Genomic DNA, 27,245 nt, shown 5'->3' with positions numbered 1-27,245 from the left:
GCTGTAGAGATTCAGTAGCTTTGCTCAAGGGCTCTTCAGCAGGGCATGATAACACAGGGAAGGAAAACAAACAGGCGCTCCAGCTGAAGCAAAGTCTCATTACTCAAAATGCCACACTGCTGCCCCTGGTATGGCTATCACGTTTTTGCACTCACACTCGGTATTTTATAACACTAGAACATGTGAGTGCATACATCAAAGAAAATAATGAAAAGCCTGTCTAAAAAGAAAGAAACAGTGCTTTTAACATACGCTGCACCACAGGTTGAGCGAACATTGCCATGAAATGATGCTGCTGCATAATGAGCAGTCCTAACAGTAAACAATCTCCCAAATCCCTGCATTTTTGGCAAACTAATTGGAAACCCACAATGCAAGCAGGTGGCACATTTGAGCAGCAGAAAAAGAAAAAAAAAAAACTTTTGGATGAGCAGAAATTAACCTTTTTATACAGAAATGTCATGACTTCAGCCCTGTCAACACTCACAAAAGCACATATCCAGTATCAACAATCATATGAGCTGCATGAAAAACTGCCTGCTATTATTAGCAATGCTCCTTGGCATTATTCTTTGTCACTTCTCCTGATTTAACCTTGTCCATTATGGTCTGATGCTAGGAATAGAATAGAATAGAATAGAATAGAATAGAATAGAATAGAATAGAATACTGCCCTGTGTCTGCAGACAGGCTACTGTGACCTAATTGGGAATTGTAGCAAAATTTCCTCTGCAAAAGTTTTTACAGTATGGTCACATCCTGTGCCTTATTTTGATAGCTGTTACTAAAAATAGTGTCACTCCCCATTTGTATTTAGATAGGGTCACACGCACATGATGGTAATGAGAGCAGAAACCGGTGACCACAGGCCTGCAGGTCTGTATGTTGTGCACTAACACCTCATGTGTCAATATTTGGTAAATCAGTCTCTCTTTTTTTCCAGGTTTGACCCCGCCGCATCACAGAATCGGACGGGTCACAGATTTCGCTGTAACACGGACACACACGGGGACATATAGGACAGACTCACTGACTGAATGACAGACATATTTATGGACAGACCGGGATGGACATGCCCGTTTTGACCGTCGCACATTCCTACAGATTGTCTCCATCCATGCTGCGCGTGCCAACATCCAGCACGAGACGCGGGTTTCTACCTGTTAGCACGCGACCGTGCATGCATGCATGTCGTGTGCGCCCCTTACCTTTTCCTCTCGTCTCCTTTGACATAGTGTCCTCTCCCGTGTTTCTCCGCGCGGTCACTCAGCAAAAGCCGTCACGTTATTCTGCGCGGCGGCGTTTTTGTCGGATAGTTAATTAAACAGCGGCGCTTCTTCCTGCCTCCTGCACCTTGACGCCTGCCAGACTGAAGCAGGGTGAAGCAGGCACGGGGGAGCTACAGCTGCCGTGTCCCTCTCCTCTCACCGTGGTTTAAAAAAAAAAAGAAAGAAAAACAAAGAAAGAAAGAAAGACAAAAAAAAAAAAAAATCTGCAGCTGTGCTCTCATTCACCTGTGTCAAGTCCCTCAGAGCATCGACCCGCCCCTGCCGCAGACATACTTTGGGTTATTTGTTGTATCTGTGCAGACTTGACTCACATGTCATGCCCACCCAGCTCTCTCTCGTCCCCTCTCTTCTCTCCGCCGCTAACATCAGCCAGAGTTCCTCCGAACAGACAAGCCCCGGCTCTGCAGCTCGACTGCCTCCAGCGGTGCGCACGTCCGCGCCTGCTGAAGGGCGTGCGTCCTCTCTCCTGTCACCGTTTTCTGACTTTGCAAAATGCTCAAGAAGAAGTATCATGGATGAAGAAGAAAAAAATCAGCTTCCTCGGTGATTACATCCATTGAAAACACTAAGAATGTTTGCAATGTGAAAATCATCGGGCTATCCAGAAATGTGTTGTCCCTTAAATCAAATACAGCAGAATCAAATCTGAACAGGAATATTGCAAGTAAATGTAAAGTAAGCAAAAGTCATTGTGAATGCTGTATTCACGAGGATCACATGCAGGTATTGTGCAACCTATTTTCCCTCTGTAGGGTGTGGTTGTTACAGACCTATTGAGCATGAGGTATGAAGTGGAGGAGCAGGATATTAAATCACTGAGGCCAAAAGATGAAAGGGTGAGATCTACCACATGTCCATATCCTGTCAACTATCCACCACTGGAGCAGCAGGTGGTACCTTTGTCAGCCAAGCAGAAGAAAACATTTTGGGTGCTTTGACGAGAAGTGTCTCAAAATAAAACCAAACTCCATCTGTCTGCATGAGCACAAAGTCTGTTATCTCCCCTCTTCTGCTTTCTAGGAATAACAGAGAAATGAAGCATATGAATCATGTTCCCTCAGCCTTAAATCCCTTAAATCCAGTTGTGTGATCTGGTCTAATCTGACAGATGCTTTACCTAATGGGTGCCTCTAATTCACTCTTAAGCTTATATTGACCCTCACTGCTGCAATACTTGACCTGAATTGCTGAAAAATAGGTTTTTCTCACAGTGCGCTTATGGCGCACATTACATTTTATAGCAGCCGTGATGTAACACACGCTGTGTTTATCCCTCTCCTCCTCATGGCCACACATGAGGTCACATAGTCCCAGAAGGATGGTCCGCCCGGAGCGTCATTTGGCAGCCTCGTCCACACAAATGAATATTGATAGAGGAAAATGCCTGTGGCCGAAACATCGCCCTGGAATCTGAGGGCCAGACACACTACATTACAAAACTACTAAAACTACACGCAGCTAATTTGTATTTATCATGAAAGCCAGTGACAATACACTTCTGTCCCAGTACATTGAGATCCCACTAAGAAAACTAATAGGAAAAAGCTTTAAGCTCAGAGAGCCAGCAAGACAGATAGCACTGATTACACCAAATGGCTTCACTGACTGGATTCTAGTGAAAAAAAAAAAGGCTAATTGAATTAAGTTAATTTCTTTCGTAAGAAGTATTCTCTCCATGCCATCCAGGACATAACTTCAATGCTCTTCTTCCCTGTCAGAAGAGACTGATTTTATCCATAATTTAACCAGTATTCAAAAGGAAAAAAATGTATTGAAAAATAAAAATAAATCATTTTGATGATTTATGGTGCAGAAAATCAAGCCAGCTCAAATTCATAGTAAAAAAACACAAAGTGTGCACAGGTATAGAAACTGTGGAGGGATGTTTTTATTTTGGTCAGTTACCACTGTGGCGCTTTTGGAAAATGAAGGCAAGCTCTATTTCAGCAGCGTAAGGCTTTCTGGGAGCCATTAAAGAGTCACAAAACACAACACTTGGCAGTCAGTACACCTGACTTTAGCACCTAAGGTGCAGTTTTATTGTTGTTTCCTGTCTGAGAAAATGATTCAGTGACCTTGTGGGTAGAAAAGCACAATCAACAACTTAGTTGAGTCCAAATAAGAAGCTCTATGATTTCTGCACCTTGAAAATATGATGATTTATACTAAAATATTCCTCAGTCTATAAATCAGAGCGACTCTTATACAAGCTGAGATATTAGACTGGCAATTCTCCTCCACATTCAGGAATTGTTGAGTGATAACTGCATCACACGTCTCTACTCTGATTGTTTGAGAACACTTTCATACATTTCATTTTGCTTAGGTCTTGATATGAAATTGTGAGCATTTATGTAAATAATGAGCAGAACTGTTGGTTTACACTGGTATGAATTTGAATGAACACTATTGTAGATATATAAATGTTTGATGACTGTAACATTAAATAAAGTGGTGGAAGGTACTTTTACTCAAGCACTGTTTCTTATGTACAATTTTGAGGTATTTGTACTTTACTTGGGTACTTTCATTTCATTCACTTTCTACTTCACTACATTTTTGGGACAATATTGTACTTTTTACACCACATTCATGTATTTCACAGCTATACCTACTAGTTACTTCAAAGATTTTGCACACAAAACATTTGATTGAATTATACAGTAAATTTGATCAACTAAAGCTGAAACTATGCATCTAAAAGTAAATAAAATTAAAATAAACTCTAGTCTCGCCCATCTACAAGTTTAAAATGCTGCTTACTGTACATGAAAGGGTATATTCTGCATAATGAGTACTTACTGATGAGTTTGATGATGATTTTGCTGATAATACTTGGGTAAAATTATGAATGCGGGATGTTTAACAGAGTGGTTACTTTTACATGATCTGAATAATATTTAACCCTTTGATCAAACATGATATCACTTTTAAACTGTTAAATGAAAACTTATTTAGATATGATTATCAAGAGGTACATGGGAGATCATTATGCTTGGATCGCTTATTAAATAAACAACTGAGGCTCATCGTAATGGCAACTGCTAGTAAGATGTCTTTTAATAAGGAACTTTGTTCAGTAGGCAGTAGTCGGATATTGCTTATAAGCTACACTGTTCACTGTAATGAGTATTGAAAATGAATTGATGAGTGATGCACAGTAGTAGTGAGGAAAAAGGTCACGCTGCTCCTCCTGCTGAAGTGAGCTATTCTGTGTGTCAGAGTCTATTCTGGACTGTATCTTAAATCATAATAAAAGAAATTATGAAATTATGAGTTTTTCCTATATAACTCACCCTAGGCACATCTGCTCCAGGGTTCCCGGATAGTCTTTCCAGTCTCATGATCCATCAGTGTGAACTCAGTTGGCTCACTGCAGGGACTCTGCTTCTTTACTTGTTTGAGACACAAACCTCATCATTAGCATCTCGCTCTGAGACCATTAATAATTGAAACAAAGCAAAGCACTGACTGAATTATGCTTTTATTTAGCAAATGATGCAGTCACAGGTGTTTAATGAGATCTCAGAGAGCAAACCAAGCCTCAAAATAAATTGTCTAAAAGGAACTTGCAATGGGAAATGTTGCGTGTAAAATCCAAACAATGCCAGTATTTGCATGACACATCCCTCAGAGATGACCAGCATCTCAGCTGAAATCATCACTCTGACACTTGAGCTCCAACAGAAAATCCCTTGAGAACAGCAGCCGTGAGTAATAACCTCTTACAAAGCCATAAGATTTCATATCCATCTGGCGTAAGTACCACGCTTCAGCTGAAAATGTTTTGAAAGCAACCTAAATGTCACAAACCAGCCTTGATGGACTGTACCTGTATGGCAAAATGCCCCCTCAATGGATCATGAATACACCGCAGTCATCTGTGTCCTCTCCAGTTGTGAAATAAGCCGCGATGAGTGGGTGCAGGCTAGCGGCAAGGTCGAACCACTCTGATCATTAGAAATTATAATTATGTGCAAAACAGTGCTAATTCTGTAACATCTCTTAGTGCATGGTCAGAGTTCATCCTGAAAAATCAATAGCGGAGCAGTGACCCCAAAACCTCAACAATGTTCACTGTCCACAAAGAAATACATATTTAAGGGGACAGATTTCACTGTTCATTGGTTTGCTGACAACACAGTCTCACAGTCAAATGCAAAGTGGCAGCTGCTGAGGTGGCAGAAATGAAAATATATCCTCTCTTGTCTTTCAAAGGTCTTTTAGCAGACACATTTAAGATTTCTGAACCATGATTAGAAATTTGCTCTTGAATAATAACAGAATCATTTCATGTCTCCCATTACTCGATGTCAGCGCAACCTCAGCTCTGTATGTCAGAGTAAAGACTGCAACACTCTGTCCGTTTTGAGCCTACCAATTTCTTTTTGTCCTAGATCGAAAAGAAGAAATTTGCCCGAGCCTGTGAAAGCCTGCACGTATTCAGACGCCCACGCAGAAACCCAAGCCTGAGAGAAAATAGGAGCAGCTGATTCAATGTGAGCTAATTCATTCAGTCACTGTATGTCCCCTGTCAAAGGCTGGTCCCCACAGGCCGACGCAACATCTGGATGTGTCCCCTCTGCTCTGTCTGCTTGGCTTTCATGTTGTTCTCTGGGGGCCCGCGCATTCGCTCGGTCTGCCGAGTCCACCCCGTTTATTTTGCATTCAGGACTGACACATTTCACCATTACTATGCAGAATTCATTAGGTCAGTCCCAACAGTATATAAACTGGTGTCCGTATTTTGTGGGTCTCTCTCTGGTGAATGCAACAGAAATTAAGTCCTCATGAATTGTGCACATACAGACTGAGAAGATCCTTATAAAATGGTGCCAAAACAAAAGGGAAAAAAGAGAGACTTCATGTCTGTACACATATCACTTCTTTCTCTTGTACTCTATCTCCTCACAGTGGTCATAACTTACTGGGATAACACATTAACCAGTGAGGGGAAATAACGCTCTTTGTTGCATTCAGACCCTTTATTGAGACATTAAAACACAAGAGGGAACTGATTTACATATGATGCCCTCAGCTTCCAACATCATTCTGATGGAAACCATATGTAATTAATTTATTTCCATATTCCGCCATGAAAATAGAAAGTGTGAGTAATCCTCAGGGAGATTTAAACTATGTGCAAGGGGAGGGCAGTAATCTTATAATCCTCTGTAATGTCGTAATGGTCTCTCAAAGCTTATCTAAACTAAACTAACTTTCCTGGTGGAATTCAATCACACGTACAGATGGACCACAAAGAGTAATGTGACTAAAGCTCCCTGAGTAATTCAACAGTCTTGTCCGCTGCAGCTTCAATAAAAAAAACTACAATTACAATTAAATAAAATCCCATGTTGTCACATCAAAGGAGTGATTCATAAACACTTTTTCAGATTTATGTACAAAATAAATACATAAATCAATAAGTTTCACTGCAAAATAAAATATCTGCTTGTTATTCTTACAAAACTCTAGAAAAATAGCAAATAATCACAGTCCTTTGTCGACAAAATGAACCTGGATCCTTGATATTTCATATCCTTTGTACAAAAAAGTCTCAAAGGGCAGATATTCCACTAAAATAAATACATTTTATAGCAATTTGTAAGAAACTGCCGCAGCCTCGATGCTGTAACACCCTATTGGCTGACCAAAGCTGGAGCTGAAGTGGGAGGTGACTGGGTTGGCTGAAGGAACTCTGAGGTGAAGACGGCCTCCGCGTACTCCTCAACGACGTCCTGAAACTCTGCTGCCACGTCAGCCAGAGCCTCCGACAGTAACTCCTCTGCCAGGCTGAGAAACAACAAGGAACAAAAAGGGATATTAGAGACTCTTTGACATTTTCCTCAAAATTACACTGCAGAGACTTTCAGTCACTTTTAAAAGCTAAATACACACATACAAACTGATTTTAAAAAAGGCAACCCAATCATCTGACAAAAACATATGAAACAAAGATCATGTGAAACTATCATTCAATCTTTTGTAGAAGTAGAGTAAATCTGGAGAGTGTGATTGATATATTTTATTATATTTACTAGTATAGTTTTTCCTGCCAACACACCTGAGACTACACACTTTTAAAACAGCTTGATTAAAAGGTAAGAGGCTTGGACACAGTGGGATATAAATATCACTTTAAAAGAACCCACTTCCTGAAATTTCAAAGAAAATGTAAGTAATCCGCCTCGTGTTATTATCTCCACAAATGCAGCAGGTGCTATTAAAGCGGGTTTTTCCTAACCACTGTGTCTACTGACTTTCAGAGTTAGACATGAAAAACTTGGTGAAATTTGCGCCTTGAAAGGCATAAAATGAAGGAAAATAACTGAAAAGACTGGTGTACAGCACCAAGCTAAGTTTCAGTGTTTTGATCATTATCTGGGTCAACTCACAAATGAGACAGGAACATGGAGGATCTTGCTTACAGAGCCCCAAAAATGTCAAATCATTTGGTTGTGGTTGCAACAAAACAATCGCAGTAATTGTGGGTTGTTGAACTATCTGAAGCTTCGAGGAGTCAATACAAGAATACTTTTCTCTGAAGTGAGTGAGACAGAGTGAGGAATCTACTATTATATATTGGGAACAGCCATTAGGAAATAGTTATAACACTAATGCTAAAAGCCGTGCTAGCTCACCTGAATGACTCTTCATATTCTGTATGTTTAAAATCCCAAACCAAATGAAACCACAAAAACAAAATTAGCTTTCTGTAAATACAAGGAATTGTACAACATAAGTGTTTTATTAATGTATTTAAAAATGGGGAAAGCATAAGCTTATTATTCAAGTTTGCCTTGTGTTTACTCATTCATCTGTTCACCAAGCTGTCATTATGAAAAATGCTTCAAACAAATTCAAACAAAACTTAAGATAGCTTGAAGTGTGTATATTTTCTGGGCTTTTTGGCTGTGCTGAAGTTTTGCTTTTTTTTTTGCAACAATCTGTTAGCAGACTGAATGAATGAGCTCCTCCAGGCGGTATAGCTCTACAGCAACTCTAGTCTGCTCATTACCATCTCATCACACAGACAGGTTTCTGCACTGTGTCAGTATAGCAGAGGGTTTACATGTTTATTTGTATGTGTTCTTTCTCCAAAAACACAGAGATAATTGGATGACTTCTCCTCATACAGGATTCTTTTTCCCTAAATACAGAAAAATACAGATCCATCTCTTGAAGACTTCTTCTCGTTGATGTGGGACTGATAATAAGCCATAAGCAGTCAGAGCCCATGGGTGGGACTGGGCAACAGTTTTCAGCTCTGACTTTAAGCAAAAACAATTTATTGAGCTGTTCACACTCCCCTGCAAATCTACGCCGCAGAGGGAGAAAAAAAAAAAAAGCTTTTTAAAAGACTGCCTTGAAAATCTCTCTTTTAGGAGTTTTGGACTAATCTATCAAGCAAATGGACTCTGTATGTTCACAAAGATGAGCGGGCGTCTTCTGCATTCTGCATTGCAGCAACTTAAGAATTCTGTTAGGTATGCAAATCTGTGAGTGGGAGAGGAAGAACAACGATAAATACCAGAGGCACACTATGCAAACCGTAAAATGTGCATGATCCTCTCAGAGTGAGAACACTGTGTGAGTTAAAAATGTACGGGGACAAACGAGAGAGCAGCGAGAACAAATCTGTTTCAGATTGCAAAAACTGAGCATGCCATTGCTAATACGGAGAACAAATGTTTTCATAAAACTTCAAAGGTACATAAAAAAATGTGTGAGATTCACTATTAGCACTGTGTTGAGTGTCCAGAGGGGAATTAAGATTGTAAGAATCCTTTACTTGTTGGTCTTTTACCTGTCTGCGATGGCCCAGGGGTTGAAGCTGCCGACGGCCTCGTGAGCCACAACGCGCAGGTAGGCCTCGTAGTCTTCCCTGTACCTCCGGATGCTTCTTAGCATGTTGCCCGGCACAGAGACAACAGTCTCTTTGCTTCTCTCCACTGGACCCGGGAACACGGTGCTGTGTCTTAGCTGCTGCTCTTCTTGGGATGCCTCCTCTGTCAGGCTGCTCTCAGAGAGGATACTGTGTCTGAGGAAACACAAGTGGATGCTCATGTCACGAGGCGAACAGTCCTACTACACCTTTTCATTACCTTGACCATTCACACTATATGAGCTGGTTAAGCGCTTTTGATTGCTGCGGCTGTGGAGAAAAGGGCAAACTAAATTATTGACGAGAATGGAGTGCAGTGCTGTGATTGACCAGAAACACAATGCTCTGGATGATGAATTTAGGAGAGGTGTCAGAGCGTGGGCCAGCTCCCTCGCCTGCCCCTTGCTCAGAGGCTCAGCTGGGCATCGCAATGGTCTGGCTTTATAATCCTCTCTGCTTGGACAAATCAGCCTGGCTCTTGCGACGCCACACTCAGTGCTATATTTAGTGTTGCAGCAGTTCCCACAGCAAAGTGCCTCTCTATTGTGCTCCCCTGCCTCAGCTAAACTTGTTTCTGTTTTGACTGAAGGGGCTTGCAAACCATGGGTTGGCCGTGAATATAAAAGTGCCAGCACAGTCGACTTGGATTCTAGTTGGAAATGAGTTTATTTACTGTCTAATGGGCATCTGAGGACCGATGTGGAGAAAGAAAATGTTTGTGCTATATCCAGAAATGAACAGGATCCAGCCTGCCTTTCCTGTCAATAAACACCATTCAGACATTGTGGCAAAAAAGGACCTTTGAGGGCAAAATGAATCTTGTATATTTATCTGTGAAAAGGTGACGTGAGTGATAAAATAAATCCTCAGAAAACAAATGTTACAAAGTGTTAGTGGTTATCTCTCACTCTATTCTGCCCTATAATCATCAATAAGGGGGCTACAAGACAAGGGAAAATCGTATAAGACATCTGTAGTGAATATTTCACTAAATCTGTGTGACAGGGAACCCCGAAAAAACATCCTCATCCTCAAACACACCTTGGCCTGCTCAGGAAATACACAAACAAAAGATGAGTAGTATCAACTATTAGTGAAATCCTCTCAGGTGACTTTCAAGTTTGTTTTCTCATTTCTCTACAAAAGTTCAAGCCGTGCATCTCCTGGGAGGACCTGGCAAAGGACAGCTGCATATGTGATATATCAAAAGGGGACGCAGGCTGTGCTGAAGCTGAGTTGCACAAAGCCAAATGTGGCTTATAGATAGTAGGGGGTGATACACTTCTCAGAAGCCCTGGTGAGCTTTCGAGAGCAGCAGGAGAGATGGGAAACAGGTAGAGGTTGAACAGTGTGGAGGAAAACGTATAGATGGTTGCAATATTGTTGTTTAGTCGGTAATGCACTACCCTGCAGTCTGTTGAATGTATTTGAATCAACTGAGTCATTGTGTATAAGGTGGAAGTCATCACAAGGAAAAGCATCCATATACTGTGTGACAAGAGTTTCGGTTTGTTTGAAATACTTATCCTGGAGTGAAATAGTAGATCGGAAAAAAAAAACACATTAAAGGTTCAGAATATTGCTGAGTGGGTCTTTCATCTTTCCATCAATTTATTTGACCTGCTGATGGAGCTGCAGCAGGTCAGTCAGCATTAGAGAGACGAGGAACAATCGAGGCCTGGGTCTGAGCTCCTCACCATGGATACGTAAATCTTATCTGACGCTCTGCTGATGTTTTCAAAGATGAAATCTCTCAGTTCATTGTCTCAGTGATCCTTTGATAGGACTCACACAAGCACAAACACAAAGACAGCCAGTGTAAAGAATAATAATAATAGCCTGTTTTGGAAAATACTTTTCAAGAGGACAGTGCCCATGTTTTGCCTGGTGAAAGATAATGGGAGTGTTAAAATACTGAAATTAGATACCTGCCAGCCCAGCAATAGTGAGCTAAAATATTGTCAATACAAAGAGATACATCCAAAGTAATGGTAAAGAATAGCCTGAGACCTATAAACAATACAATAAGACCTAGTAATTATGATTTTCTCCACGTCAGCTGAGAGTAATTCTTTTGAAAATTGCATTTTCCCATCTTTCTTCCCCTTTCACCTTTCCATCCCTCAATAACAGCATCTAAACAGAAAAAACTGTGTCCTTTAGTCATGAAACACTACAATCAAAAAAGCCTCAAGTGATAGCCACACTGACACTCTCTGCTTTTGTAAGCACTGCTTTTGTATGTCACTGTCACAGATTTTCTTTCTCTCTGTGTTTGAGAGTGAGTGTGTGTGTGTGTGTGTGTGTGTGTGTCAGACTGCATGCATGACTCTGTTTTCCTGCTGACGGCAACGCCTGATGTGTTTCTCAGGGCTTTTGTCCTTCATAGGGGCTGATGCAAGTGCTCTTTTAATCAGCTGCTCGGTTTGCTGGATGAGAGACGAGAGAGCAGAAGTTCATCAATGTCATCAATAATTTTCCACTCTGGCTAATCCAGGTTTTCCTCTCTCCTAAAGCCCAGTATACTGTGGTTACTGCACAAAATATTCATTATCTGAGCTGCTGGCAGTTGTACAAGAAATGAGACTAAACTGAGGCTGGATGCTGTTGTGAATACCTGAAAATGAAAGTGTTTATCAAAATAGCATTTTTCATTATCTGTTATCTGTTTTTCACTTTTTGATGCTCCTCTCTGGCATCAAACTGAGGCATTTTCAATTGTTTTCTTGCAACATTGACTCATTTCAGCATAGAAGTTAGCCTTGTGCACGACTGCAGCTCATTTCCTCAAGCTGTAGATGTCAAATGTCATTTCACAGTTATCTGAAAGACCACTGAAAACTCAAATCCTATTACTTCCTGTTGAAGACCTAAACATTCTGACATGTCCTAAATGAAGGGTACATGCTGACATTAAATCAGCAAGAGCACTGAAGAGAATTCAGTTTGCAGCCTGCAACAAGGCTAGGACTGGCTGGTTCAAGGACAGGTTTACAATATTTCAAGTCTGTCCTAAAACAATAGTCAGGTGCCCAAACAAACATTGAAACAGGTTTTGCTTGCTGTAATAATCCCTCCTGTTCATACTGAAAATTAAAAGATCCCTTTTAAATGTGTAAGTGATGGGGGACAAAATCCACAGTCCTTGTTGTGAGCAAAAATGTATTAAAAAGTTTATCTGAAGCTAATATGAAGCTTCTGCAGTCTAACTTAGTCAAATCAAGCAGATATCTTCTGTCTTCTTCTTTCTTTTTGGTCTGAAAGTCCCTCTTTGTGTTTCCCCAGACAGTGATTCCCTGTTGGGCTGCAGCAGGATAGTAACACAAAAAAGGAATTTGGCACTAAAAAGATATCTACTTGATTCGACTAATTTGGGCGGCTGAAGGTTCATATTAGCTTCAGATTAACTTTTAAAAACATTTCTGTACAGAAGGAGGGCTGTGGATTTTAGTCCCTATTACTTACATTGTAAATGCATTATGAAGGGATCTTTTAATGGCCAGTATGAACAGGAGGAATGATTATAGCAAGAAAAACATGTGTAAATGTTCATTTGGGCACTTCACTATTATTTTAAGACAGATGTGGAAAACTATTGTTCTTCTTTGGTAGAAGTGATGCAATAGGATGCTGGTTGCATCACTACTATCATCGATGAAGCCAGATAAAACAAATAAGTTAAAGAAACTCCAAGCATGCCTTAAGGACATAAAGACCTGGATGACCTGCAATTTTCTGCTACTGAACTAGGACAAAACTGAAATTATTGTGCTTGGCCCTAAACACCTTAGAAACACATTATCTAATGATATAGCTACTCTAGATATCATTACCCTGGCCTCCAGCATGACTGTAAGGAATCTGGGAGTTATCTTTGATCAAGATATGTCTTTTAACTCCCACATAAAACAAATTTCAAGGACTGCCTTTTTTTCACTTACATAATATTGCAAAACTCAGGCACATCCTTTCTCAAAAAGATGCAGACAAAATAGTCCATGCATTTGTTACTTCTAGGCTGGATTATTGCAATTCCTTATTATCAGGCTGCCCAAACAAGTCTCTCTGCTGCACTTGTATTAATAAAAACTAGAAAAAGAGATCATATTTCTCCCATTTTAGCTTCACTGCATTGGCTTTGTGAAAAATCCAGAATAGAATTTAAAATCCTTCTCCTCACCTACAAAGCCCTTAATGGTCAGGCACCATCATATCTTATAGAGCTCATAGTACTCTATTACCCCACTAGAACACTGCGCTCCCAGAATGAAGGCTTACTCGTGGTTCCTAGTTTCTCCAAAAGTAGAACGGGAGGCAGAGCCTTCAGCTATCAGGCTCCTCTCCTGTGGAACCATCTTCCAGATTTGGTCCAGGGGGCAGACACCCTCTCTACATTTTAGAGTAGGCTTAAAACTTTTCTTTTTGATAAAGCTTATAGTTAGGGCTGACCAGGCTTGCCTTGGATAAGCCCTTAGTTATGCTGCTATAGGCCTAGACTGCCAGTGGACTTCCCATGATGCACTGAGCTCCTCTCTCTTCCTCCTCTCCTCCATCTGTATGCATTCATGTACCATTAATGCATGTTACTAATTTGGCTTCTTCCCTGGAGTTTTTTGTGCTTTCTCATCTTGCAGGAAACTCTGGGATCCGAACTGTGGGCCTTTGACGCGGGGATGGTGCAGGGATGGTGGCACAGTCCTGTTGGTGTCCTACCCTGAAATCTTCTCCGGCTATTACTGCTATTAATATTACTAGTCATATCTCTATTATGATTATTGATGTCATTGTTATTATTATTGTTATTATGCTTCTCCGTTTCTCTCTCCCCCCTCTCCCTCTCTCTCTTTCTTTCTCTCTCAACCCAACCAGTCAAGGCAGATGGCCGCCCACCAAAGCCCAGTTCTTCCCGTAAAAGGGGAGTTTTTCCTTGCTGCTGTCGCCAAGTCCTTGCTCATGGGGGAATTGTTGGGTCTCTGTAAATTAAAGAGTACGACCTGCTCTATGTGAAAAGTGCCCTGAGATTACTTTTTTTTAATGATTTGGCGCTATATAAATAAAAATGAATTGAATTGAATTGGTTCTGTAATTATTTTTTGTTTTCATTCACTTAAGTGATTTAGAATGCGTCATTTTTGCCTGAAACGTTGCAACACAAGCTCACGTCAGTTTACAAAGCAAATTCTTGGCCCAAAAAGGCAGTTCTATAACACAATATGCCTACCAAACACAATTTCTCTTTCTTCTTCACACCAAATGACTCCCTACTTCCAACAGCTAAGAAGAAAAGTATCAAGTTTACTGGCTTCACCTTTCTCAGTCAGCCCTTTTGATACCTGTGCTCACAATATACACTAGTACTGACATCTAAAATTTCACTTTCCAGTTGGCTATGAAAATTAAAATCAATCTTTTTTTCCTCCCTGAGACAAGCAGTCGGCGAGTGACAACCAAATAGGTTGGGTCTTGAGTGAGTGAGGAAGAGGTGACTAATGTGGACAATGTATTAGAATCGATGCTAATTGTTTTTCATATGAGAACAAGTACAATTACGGCTCTGGAAAGCAATCTTAGAGACACAAAATATTATGCAGACACTTTTCATATACATAACTCCCATCAATACAAATAAAGTTGTTCTCTTATGTTAAATGGGACATTTTAGCAACTGTCCTATCTAACTGTTTCATTACTGAACAAGAACAGCCGAGGAGAATGTAATGGGAAAGAGATTCTGTGATGCACTTGGTATGATGTGTGAGTCGGCTGACAACTAAGACACTTCTCCATGCTGCTGAATTCCTCTGTCACCTTCAGGACTATGTTAATCAACGTACTGACACAAACCAATAGTCACTGCTCCAACATTCTCTTAAAACCAAACACATGAAAAGCATAAAAGTGCTGGAACGATTAATCAATTAGTCAGTGACCTCTCCGATTTTAAAGTTGAACCACTCTGTTACATAAAAGTGAACCTGACAAGTCTGTCTCTGTTTTACCCCACAGGGAATTTCAGAACAAATGCGCTGGCATTTCCCAAATGACTAAGAAGCGGCAAGGCTGGACACCTCTGAAAAACCAATAACTAATGGAAAATCATAACACCTCTTCAAAAAGACAAGACAGCAAATAGTGGACTGGCAAACGCCTGTTACTTTTTGCCAAAAAATAGAGCTATTACTTGATGGATGTGTTAAGAAGACAGTCTAAGATGAGTCACAGGCACAATGGATCTCAGGGCAATGTTTCTATTGAGGGAACTGAACCTGGGGCACTTTGAGACTGACTGACTTTAATTTGCTAATGGTGCTACTTGAATTTGTTAGAAGCAGCATCCTGCTGGCTTGTCTGTGTCAACAACTTCTAGTCCCTCCACTCTCTTTTCTCTTCCTTCCAAGTTCCTCATTAATTTAAGCAGTACAGCAGCTGCAACCAAAGCCCTGGGCAGTAGAGGGTCTCTCTGTGGAGTCTTCTGCCGGAGTCAGGAATAGACTCTGCCCAGGGTATGGTCGCCACTGAGTGAGTTTTGTGGGATGAGTAAGGCCTCCCGGTGGGAGAGCAATTATAAGGCAACAACACGTCATGCGGAAAAAAGAAAACACTAACTGCGCATTGTAGGAAAAACATTAACCACTTTACTTTTCATCCAGTCTAGAGGCCTAATTAAACCATTAGTGACTGACTTCCTATGTATGGTGTTGCTCTCAGTACAGCAACACCAGCCACAGGCCATCTTTATCTGCTACTCAATACATTTCTGTTTCACATAAAAAAGCATAAAAACTGACCTAGGCTTTCAAAGAAATCAAAATCATTTGCATATGTAGCTTATATTTATTTTTTGCTTATATTATATTGTTTTTTTATTTTTATTCTATAAATCCTTTTGATCTAGAAAGCACTTTGTGCTTAAGCTTGAAAAGAGCAATATAAATAAAATTATTATAATCATTGTTATATTTTTTCAGAAAGAGGCTTATCTCATAATATCATGCACTCATTAGTATTATGCTGAAGTAATGATGACTTATAATGGGGGCTGAGACCTATAATTTCAACTCAAAATATTGGGAAGGAAGTTATATAGGTCAAACCCTGATACTGCACTCCTGTTAATATTCTGGAAAAATTTCACCACTGCCTCTTAGAGATGACTAAAACAGCAAGGAGAGGGAGCCATCAGAGAAATATGAGAAACAGAGATGATTCGAGTTCTTACAAAAAAGGATAAAAGACGTAGTAACCCACCCAGTCTCCACGGGTTTCTCTAGGACAATATCAGCTGGAGAGCTGTGCCTCAGCACTGGCCTTGTGAGCCTAATTGGCAGAGGAGAGGCTGGCCTGGAGCCCAAAACATGGCACTGGGGTCCTGGGAAGAATAGAAAGGAAGGGGAGGGGGTGGCAGTGGTAGTGTATGTCAAGAGGGATGGGGTGGAGCAGGGGACAGACAGAGAAAAAAAACAAGAGAAGCATACAGTCAGAATGATAAGTACTCGGTTATACTTGCCAGTTGAAGCACTGTCTCCACCTACAGGAGACAGTGGGAAATATAATTCTCTGAATGCAGTTAGAGATGATGCACAGAAGTGTTTATTTTAACACAGAAGCAGATCGTTCAGTTTGTACCTGCTGGCCCTGGTCGGTCCCAGTAAAGAGGGTCTGAATAGGTGATGGAAGCAAACCGTCTCCTCACTTCCTCCTGATCCCTCTGCTCGGGCACACAGAGAGAAACACGGTTTAGAAACATAATGTCTACCTGCCTGCATTGAGCCATGTCAAACAGACTGAACATAATCAAGGCATAATCAGTACACAGCACCAGACCAGAGCTGTCATAACAGCTCACTAGAAATAACAAACCGATCACTGGCGACCTTTCAGGTTCCACAGTGACCTTTTTGAGGTGGGCCTTTCTGTAGGGCAGCTCTCACCTGTATCTCCTCCATGCGAAGCAGCATACTCTCCAGGGTGGGGGCCTGCAGCCTATGCTGGGCTATGCCCTCCAATTGTTCGTCTGCTTCAGCCGCCCACGCCGCCCGTGCAGTATCCTCCAACAGATCTTCCAGAAGGGCCTCGCTCAGCTGCTCAGCACTCTCTGCTGCCTGTCGAGGACAACATTCAGCACAACAGAAAAAATAAAGGCTAAATATTGGAAATAATTGTAAAATTCATAAGTCCTTGTTGGCTTAGTGTGTCCATGAGCCCCTATTCATGATTTATTAAATAGCAGGGCCAAGTCTCCTCCCTCCTGTGAATTATTGGCAACAGTAGCATGGCTCACCCTCTCTGCCGCCTGCTCAGACAGTCTATTCCTTAGTGAGGTGCTGATCCTGTTCCTAGACTCACCAATCTGCTGTGGAAACAGACAAATACAAGCTCAGTCGCATCAATCCTAAATAAACATTATTTACTCCTACTTAGTTCACAAAAAAATTATACAGAAAATCTGGCAATATGCAGACAAGAGATACATCTTCCTACCTGCGCTTCATCCAGAAGAGGCTGAATTCTCTCTCTGGCCTTCTGCTCGGCTCGCTCAGCCCACTGAGTTGGCGAGACAACTTCAGACCTGTGAACCAAAACACACCCACATGGCAAGCTGTCACAGAAGTTACGTGGCTGAAAGCTTTAACTTTAGAGATACTGATATAAAATTTGCTGTGCAGTTTCTTTTCATGAATTATAATTAATCTACATACATTAAAATTGATCTTCAAACCCGATGGGCATCTGCACTAAACAGTAGCCACAGTAAGGTAGTTTTTGTCAGGCACTATGTCTACGCCTACAGCTACTCTGCATAAAGCCAACCCTTGTTATGTGAATATTGCAGTGAATATATCTGGACTTGTTTTACTGAAGAAGCCAGTGAACTGATTTATGGAGCCTGAATAAATAACATTTGTTAGATTAAAACCTGAGTATCACAGCAAAAAATCATAATAACATGACACAACGTGACAACCTGTACTTACGAGACACAACAGAGCTTTTATTATCAAAACCAGGAGCTGCGCGCGAGAGGGGGGGCTTCCGTGGGAGACTGATTTGTATTGTTTTAGCAGCGCAGGGGCCAAAGTGTCACAGAAAGGCCAAATGGAGAGGCTAAAAGGAGAAGCGAAATGACTCAGCGAATTAAAAAGCTAAAATGGAAACGGAGATGCAAATGGCAAAGAAAATTGCCCTTTTAAATACCAGATTAAAATCTGTATTCTTAATTCAATTTGTGAATCCAGTGATTTATTGCTCTTTTTAAAACTGAGCAAAATATCAAATAATGAATTACTTTTTAATTTAGTCTATTTATGGATTAATTAATTGATTTGTAAACAAATTTATAATGCCTATTTTTAGTACTATTTCCGAGGCACTTGTGGTCCTCCATAAGAAATGCCCACGTAGAAATAATTATATTGACAGTAATGCAGTTCCATTCAAGTTTCCTAGTAAGCCATTATGCACAAAATACCAGGACCATGAAACTAAACTAGGTGTTTGAGAAGATAGAATCATAAAGGAAAAAACTGCCCAACTGCTTGTACTGCATGTAATAAATGCTTAATGGGCCGAATGTTGCAACCTATGCACTGCGTTTCTTTACTGGTCTTGCAGAGTTTAACTGTCCAATGACTAACTAGGAAACATGTGGTGATCTATAGGAACATATGATCTCACTGGTGCTGAGGGGGGGTGTGTTGCTGCAATCACAAGCTGCATTATTTTCTGTTTCTATTGTTCGTAGCTAATTGTGTCCGTGTTGTAATTCCCAATGTAACTGTCGATTAAACTGCGAGGCCTGGCGCACTGAGTGGTATGGCAGATTACTGTGTGGATTACTGCCTTGGGTTAGCAGTGAGATTTTAGAGGTGCTACTGGTGGAAAATGTTTCTTTTTCTTAAATAACCTAAGCAGCAAAATGTTCATTGAAGGCACAGGACAGAATAATGATTTTGTCCTCTGAAGAGAACTTCTGCTAAGGAACGTCTGGAACTATTTTATTTCAACGTCAGCTTCAATTGCATATTTTTCTGTGTAGTCTGGTATTTCTTGTCACAGTGTGTATAGAGCTTTCAATTTTGGTACAGACAGATTGAAAAAAGCTGTCTGGATCTGTATCCAACAACTCATTCGGCTTTATGACCTTCAATTTCCTCCTCTGCAGATGCATTAAGTCTGCTAAAACCGTAATTGTATTACTACTGTACCTTAATCTTTGAATGCGTTCAGCCTCTTCTTGACTCAGCTGGTTGAGCTCTTTCAGTCTCTGCGTTGTCATCTTATCCAACCAGGCTTTCCTGTACCGAGTCAGTAATCATCAAATGAAGCAAAATGCAAGCTTAATTAGCATTTCACATAAATAACTTATAATCCCCATCTATAAAAATTGTACTGCTCTAGCCCCTGATTAATTGGAAAGCACAATTGTATTAATTAAGATTTGATTAAACAGAGACATATGTGGAACACTCAATCAATGAGGTACTTCTAAGCACTAAAAACAGGCCAACTATTAATCACTCACAAAGAGAAATGGCCTCAATCTAGCAGGCACCTAGATTAATTTATTGGAAAGAATTAACTTTGAATTGGAATCAGAGTATAGCCTGTGGCTCTCAGCAAGTGGGGTCTGACATAGAAATAACTCACTGAATAAAGAGGGAGGACTCATTAATATCTTTTCCCCTAGATTCAACCCAGTTAACTTTTTAAAATTTTGCTGGCAAGATATGTTGTAAAAAAAACCCCAAAAACATGATTCACCTGCGGGACAATAATATTTCATTCTGAAATATCTGATAAGTTGAAAAGACTGAAATCAGGTTAAAAGGTATAGGCAGTGAGCCTCACCTTAATGCTTCATTCTGAGCTTGTTTCTTCATTTCTGAGCCTAAGACCGGCTCTTCTCCAAACCCGCCAGCCACCTGCTGCCTTGGAGGGCTTGGTGAGGGCCTCACAGGAGAGAAGAGACATCGAGGCTCTGGTCTCCTCCTCTGAGGAGATCTATTGAGATTCATACCAGAGGAAAGAGCAAATATGACACACAGGCACACAGATGCATAATATATCAGGAGTAGTTGGAAAAGTGGGAAAGGGGGAATTGAGCAGCGGGGTATGGAGATGAAGAATCATGGAAAGGCCATTTATGCACATCAGACAGGTCTCTCTTCTGGCACTGCCTACATAGGTTTAATTCAGTTCCATTTTATTTGCATCTATAGCATTTGTGAATGTAAAAATGCATTAATTTGCAGATTAATATATACTGATTCATACTGGCTGCATATGGTTACCTTGACATTAGAGTCTCAGACATTACAACAGTGTAACCTTAGTTATGCAAGGACATTAATGATCTAGTATGAGCTGAGAGCGACTGACAGAAAAAGCATTGGCGAACAGTAATGGGTTAAGGAGAAATCTAATGTGTCATCAGCTGTACGGAGAGATAAAAAGTCTCACCGGTGTGGAGGAGGAGAGTGAGGAGATGTAGGCATCCAGGGCACAGAGTGCTCTTTTTGAGGGAGCTGGTTCACTCTAAGCCGAGAGGACACTGTAGGCTGCTGGAAGCCTGCATCTTGCATTTGATTACGCTATGAAAGAAACAAATAACCCCAAAAACTGTATGTTAAGATTTTTTTTACATGGTTTTGGCATGGTTTGTAGTGGCATCTGTATGTTTTCTTTATTTTAAAAGAATCCAAAAATGAGTCACACCTCTTCCAATATAATACAAAGCACTTCTCATGTGTTATATTCAGTTCAATATTCAACTTTGTAGAAGTTTGGCAAACACCTTCATTATTTTGTCAGCCTTGCTCCTCTCAGAGTGTAGCGCCCCTCCTTTTCTGCGGGTGGTGTTTGTCTGACATTGTCCCGGCAGCTCTCTCAGCTCCCTCTGCTGGGCGAGACTCTCCAGGCCAGCCCTGAGCACCTGTGCTCTGTTCATGGGTTGGAGAGAAGTCGTCGTTTTGGGCTTCTGTGGCACCATTCTCCTACCTGCCAACACAAATAAGGAATGAAACTGTTGATTTGCTTTGATCTAAGCTGATCTGATGTTATATAGACAAAAAATACTGAATTGCTGTGGTAACTATAAACTATACTCTTCTTCATCGCTGTTAAACATGAGTAAATCAGTTTGGAGCTAGGTGGCATTATAAGCTAACGCGACACCATCAATTACAGAATAAGCCAGGACCCAACAATCAGATGGCTCCCCACTGACTGCTGTTGGTGGCGGTACGGGGACTTAAGTAACACCACAGGGATTTTTGTTTCCAGGGAGATCTAGATTGCAGCTATAGCTCGTTGTAGGTGTTTGTGTCCTCTCTTCCGCAGGATGCCTTTCAGCGCAATAGGAGCCAGCAGGAGTTAACCGATCATAAGACTAAGCAACAGGGGACCGAGGGCCAGAGTTCTGCTCTTCAGTTCCTGTTTTTCTATCACTTCTTCATGGCTCCTTATCAATTTTCAGCCAGGATGCAGCTGTTTAAGCACAGCGGGGGGCCCAAACACAACCGCACAAAAGCCCTCAGGTGATTTACAGATACACGGGAGACTAAACGGTTCGTCCTTCGTCAGAAGGCATCTGTTTAATTTACTCTCTGGGCAGCTTCTAGAGGCTTTGGGAACAAGTAGACCATTGCCATTAGTAGGAAATTTGGAAGGAAAATACTGCATTTATATTACATTCATGAAGCTTGACATTGTATTAATAGCTACTGTTGCTGAGGTTAGAAAGTAGAAAATGATTCATATTTATACATGGACAAACTACTTTCTAAGGAGCAGTAAAAGCTAACTAAACCAGAAAAAGAAACACTCAGCGCTCACCCCGGATATTTCTCTTGGGATTTGCTGATTTGCGAGGTCCTCGAACAGTTGAGATGCTGGGACCCTGGTGTGCACTAGTAGGTGACATGCTGCGACGAGGAGACATCCTGCGTGGAAGATATGCTTGGGCTTGCATCTTTTGCAGCATCTCTTGTTTACTGAGGGCAGAGTCCAAGGTCTAAGAGGAACAGAGTGACAAGACATTTAAAACTTGGATTATACTCTTAAAAAACCTAAAATATCCCTCCTTAACATAAACTGCATATTTAGACAAATGATATAAATCAGTCAACAAACAAAACACTATATTAACTATATTTTTTAATTTACTATACTATCAAAATAAATAATGTAGTAGTCATTTTTGTACATAATCCTGCTTTTATTGAGGACACAAAGGAACTGTGTCAAGTCAACAAAAAAGTCAACAAAAAAAATTGTAAAAGTTGGCAACAAATCCTTCACACTCAATAACACACTTAAGTCTATGACCCACAAAAATCAGCAAACACTTTGCATCTTCCCTTATGATGCCCAAGAGACCAGGCTGCCAGATCTGTACTGCAGCAAAATGCCGCAGTACAGATCTGGCAGCCTGGTCTTTTAGTAAGTGAAACTGGATTGGACTGACACCAGGTGACTGACTTGGTCTGTCAAAAACATTCCACTCTTTAGGTTGTCTGTCTGTATGTTTAGGATCGTTGTCCTGCTATACTGCCCTAAAACTGGGAGACTAAAAAGGGTTTCAAGTTTTACATAGTTACTTTTACATTTCAAATCTGCTGTGCTGGAGTAAAAAAATGATGAAAAACCACACAACAGTCCAAATACTTTCTGATTTTACTGTACAGTAAAATCTGATTTTACTGTACAGTATGCTGCTCACCTCTAGTTTCTGCAGGATGTCGAGGGTCGTCTCAGGCACAGCTGAACCCTGGTCAACTTCTATCTTAGCTGAGCACAAAGAGAGCTGGCGAATCAGCTGGCCCAACTCTTTGTAATGAGGGGGGACCTTGCCATGAGATAGATCTGAAAGCTGGTGGATAACAGCTTGCAAGGCCCTCAGTGTCCCACGGTGGGCTGCTGCGAGCCTGTTTATTGCTGTGGACTGAGAGTTGAACCGAGAGTAAATCAGTTTACCATAGAATAACATCTATGATATATAATTAATGACTTTTGCTCAGCAGTAGAGCTGAGAAACTCTAAAAAATCTCCTTTTAGCAAAATGCATTAAGATAAATAATTATACAACAAATAATACTGCTACATAAAACTGTGTTAATTGAACATCATAGTTATAATTTCTTCCTGACTTGAGGGAAAAACAAACAGCTTTGTCTTTTTTAATTTTATTGCCTGTCACAGAGACAAATAAAACTGATAGAAGTGCAGCTTCAGACTACTGATGCTGTGTTTGGATGCATGACTGGCATATAGAACAAGAGAGGAGAAAGAAGTAATTTAACTTTTCTATTTCAATGGTTTATCAATTATCATCAACATTCAAATAAATGGTCCCAGTTCTAAATAGCATTAAATCCGTGACATACCTTTTTGGTTTCCCACATTTTCTGGCTGCGTAGCTTCTCTATATCTTCTTTTATCTCTTTTACCTATTTAATAACAATTTTAAAGAACTGTGTTTGTAAAAACTGAGTAAATTAAAAAGTCAGTGAAGGTTGATTTTTCGATTACATGTGCTCCAGATGAAAATACCTGTTGTTGGAGAACATAGATGGTACGTGCCGAACGGGCTGCCTGCTTCTGCCTGCGAATCTCCAGCTTGTTTTGCTCATCAGGCTCCAGCGGCTCCTCCATTTTCTCCCCTGTTGTTCAAATCAATAAAATGTAAAATTGTGTGAAGAGCCTGATGACTGTGGTGGGTATAGTGTGGGTGCTGATGTAGAGATAACACTTTCAAACTATGCTATAACTTTAAAAATGTAACAGTAAGACAAGCCGGTTTTGGGGATTACCTCTGTTAGCTAGTTTTTCGACTTTCTGGATATAAACTTCCAGCTCATTTTGCAGCTTGAGGATCCCCTGGCTTAATGGAGCCTGCTGGCCTGCTCCCTCCAACGGCCTTGGGCCAGGATCTCTGGTCGGGGGTGACTGGCCGACCCGTGGTTTGGGGGAAATAGAACGCTTTTGGGATGCTTGATCTGACTGTTTGGTTCCAGGTCGGGTCACCTTCTCTTTTGGACTGGAGGCCTTTATCTTTGTCTTACTGGGGTTGGTTCCTAGCTCCTATGAAGAGAAGAAAATAATCACTTGGCCATTGACTGGACAAAGTCAGAATTGGGATTTGTTAGGTCAGGGATGAATTCCAAAGTTAGACGGTAAACTATAAAGTATAAACCATATACTATTCATGCAAATCAACTACCTGAAGCAGCTCCACATCACTTGTTTCAAAGAGGGAGACCTCTTGAGAGGGTCTGGCAGGAGATTTATTCAGTGACTCAAGGTGCCTTCGTCTCAGATCTCTCTTGGCCAGCTTAATCGCAGCCTGCAGCCTCTCCTCAGAGAGAGTGGTGAAGCTGAATGAGCTCCTGGTGCTGTCCACATTCTCCCGCTCCTCTGACAGCGGCAGCAGTTTCTCAATCACAATGGGGGCCGGTGGAACTACACGGGTGGCGCGGTTGCTGACGCTTGCAGGCACGGCTTCATTGAATAATAGCTGTGGCGTGTAAGATGTCAATGTTGTAATCAGTGTTGTATGTGATAGAAACAGCCTCTGTAATCCTCAATCATGTTTTTCATATCATTCTCTCGACAAATATGTCTGTCATTTAGGGCTGCAACTAACAACTATTTCATTATCGATTAATCTGTTGTTTATTATTTTGTTGATTAATCAATTAATTGTTTGGTCCAGAAAATGTCAGAAAATGGTATAAAATGTTGATCACTGTCTCCCAAAGCCCAAGGTGTTTTTTCTCTTTGTTCTTGGTTTTGTCTCTACCAACAGTCCACAACCTAAAGATATTCAGTTTACTGTCATAAAAATCAGAAAATTTGGAATCTTTTTTCATAAAAAATGACTCAAAATGATTATTCAATTATCAAAATAGTTGGCAAATAATTTAATAGTTGTTAGCTAATTGATTAATTGACTAATCGTTGCAGCCCTACTGTCATTCACTTGATTTGAAGTCATGCAATGCCATTTTGTTTGGTGCAACTAACCACTGCAAATCCAATGTAGTCTAACAGCCCTGAGATAAATTGCAATAAATCCAAGCTTCATGATGTTTATAATGTTCAGTTTTTGTTGAAACTGCTTCAAAGATAAGATAAGACTTTATTGATCCCCGGAGTGGAAATTCACATTATAGGGCAGAAAACAATGTAACAGATAAGAACTAGGAGTAATAAATGCAAACAAAAGAAGTCAAGTAAATGGAATTCAATCTATAAACATTACAATACTACAAGGCTATATACATTTTACATTGTAAAAAGAAAATGTTGTGCAGAATATGTGCAGAAGTAATGGTTCTGGCAGGTGTAGAGGTATTGATTAAACTGGACTGCATTATGCTGTACTGAAATGTGCAATATTTAGTCAATGCTCAAGTCAATCATAAGACAAAATCATAGTCAATCATAGGACAAAATATGAGAAATACCTCTCTAGTACATCATAATTCAATAGCGTCACATACTACAGTCACCAACGTAGCCATACAATATAACAACTGTCAATTAAAATTTAACATTACAACCATCATGAAGGTAGAGTTAATTTCAGAGCCACTGTATAAGACTTATTTGGATTTAGCTAGCTGTACCAAATTCACTGGGAGCTGGGTGTACATGCATGCACTTGTGGCCGGTGTTTCGGTTTAAAGAGTGACCGTGTTATCTGAAAATGTTGAGGCAAATGCGTCTGTGGTTGTTGTAGCGAACGGCAGCTGTTGAAAACAGGAACAGAACACGTAGGTGTCCTCCTAAAAGCCTTATTAATTTTACGCTAACCAAGCATTCACCTCGTTTCTTAATGTGGGAAACAAACCGTAGCCTATAAACTGGTAGTGCAGCTATGGCCTATTTTGGGATTTTATACAGTTATCCTCAATCGGAAAGTGGCCTATATTCAACCAATTAACCCATGTGTCATTGTGTGCACACAGTATGTTCAGTTTGTGGCTAAATATTGTTGAAAGTGTGTAGTCACATGGCCAGTATTCACCCGGTTTGACCAGACTACCGTATGTTTAACTTAATTTGATGATACGGTCCGTCAGCGTGGATACTGCAACGAAATTCAGCGTTTCTTGCTCTTCTAGCTCTTGACAAGCTAACATTTAAAAAGATTAATTTTAGAAAAATAAGTGAAGAAATGTGAGTGCTTCTAGTTGGCGACACAATTTAATTTACTTAATATAAGACAAAATGGACCAGAAGAACATATACTGTATTGAACATTCAATTTAAAGGCTTTCAAGAGGACACCTACATGTCTGTTCGTGTTTTCAACAACTGCCGTCACTATGACAACCACCACGCAGTCGGCTGAAAGTCAGCAGTTAACACGGTCACTCGTTAAACCAAAACACCGGAATAAAGATACAGCGGAATATTAGCGTTCATTCATTGTTTACCTTGGTTTGGGACATCCCAGTGATTAAATCTCCACCGCTGTGAACGTTTCGGGCTGAACCTAAAACAACCCAGTCTCTTCCAGGACTTTGTGGTCCTACAGAAGTCGTGGGACCACCCTGCAAGAACTGCGCAGTCATTATAATGAAAACAACCGCCAACTTGTGTCAAACTACCAAACAATTCTTGATACCGTTAACGAGAGTTAGCATGAGCAAGCTAACAACGCTTCTGAATTAGAGTTAATCCCAGAGTCATTTCTACTTCGCTTATAACTACGTTTTTTCCAGTCTATATAAGTATTATAAAGTATGTATGCATACATCGTCGCTAACTGAAGGAATTAAAATAAAGCGCACGGTAAATTAACTTTCTATATGTTTGTCCAAGGTTGGCAACAGTTTGAAACGCCGCCATGACAACAACAGAACGCCATAGACGGAAGTAATTTTGTTTTACCGAGTACGGATCGTGAAAGCAGTCAAACATCAATACAACCACCTTTTAAAAAGCGTAATTTAATTGTATTGATAATGATAACTTCACTCAAAACGTCGAGGAAGAATTACGTAATAACATTATTCACATAGTATACCCATTGCGTATATATTTAATTTTTAATAAACTAA

The 27,245-nt window shown here is 40.5% G+C and overlaps 2 protein-coding genes across 6 annotated transcripts in view; both read right to left on the bottom strand.

Annotated features, from left to right (window-relative positions):
* pitpnm3 (PITPNM family member 3) overlaps window positions 1–3,722 on the bottom strand; it is a 100,449-nt gene extending 96,727 nt beyond the window's left edge. For 3 of the 4 annotated variants that reach the window (XM_044354623.1, XM_044354626.1, XM_044354624.1), the window contains exon 1: window positions 1,515–3,722. In XM_044354623.1, coding sequence (XP_044210558.1) covers window positions 1,515–1,560 — 46 coding nt within the window. In that variant the 5' untranslated portion in view covers window positions 1,561–3,722. Of the gene's footprint in view, window positions 1–1,208 lie in introns of all 4 variants that reach the window. The other variant, XM_044354625.1, reaches the window with a different exon arrangement.
* A 1,035-nt stretch (window positions 3,723–4,757) lies between these two features.
* kiaa0753 (KIAA0753 ortholog) lies at window positions 4,758–27,130 on the bottom strand. 2 transcript variants are annotated; one of them, XM_044353091.1, is made up of 18 exons: window positions 26,619–27,130; window positions 24,398–24,691; window positions 23,988–24,258; window positions 23,728–23,837; window positions 23,562–23,624; window positions 22,898–23,119; window positions 22,012–22,189; window positions 20,972–21,174; window positions 20,638–20,768; window positions 20,026–20,178; window positions 19,383–19,472; window positions 17,659–17,746; window positions 17,459–17,530; window positions 17,109–17,279; window positions 16,804–16,885; window positions 16,426–16,546; window positions 9,100–9,333; window positions 4,758–7,085 (listed from the first exon to the last, which is right to left on the bottom strand). In XM_044353091.1, the coding sequence occupies exons 1-18, from the start codon at window positions 26,754–26,756 to the stop codon at window positions 6,932–6,934; spliced, it is 2,775 nt and encodes a 924-aa protein (XP_044209026.1). In that variant the 5' UTR covers window positions 26,757–27,130; the 3' UTR covers window positions 4,758–6,931. The 2 variants fall into 2 exon arrangements, with proteins under 2 accessions (XP_044209026.1, XP_044209027.1); XM_044353092.1 differs by having other exon boundaries at window positions 17,459–17,527.
* Between the last annotated feature and the right edge of the window lie 115 nt (window positions 27,131–27,245).

The sequence above is a fragment of the Thunnus albacares genome, chromosome 6 (genome assembly GCF_914725855.1).
Source record: "Thunnus albacares chromosome 6, fThuAlb1.1, whole genome shotgun sequence".
Classification (NCBI taxonomy): domain Eukaryota; kingdom Metazoa; phylum Chordata; class Actinopteri; order Scombriformes; family Scombridae; genus Thunnus; species Thunnus albacares.
The sequence above is the reverse complement of the archived record's forward strand: the minus strand, read 5'-3'. Positions and strand labels throughout refer to the sequence as shown.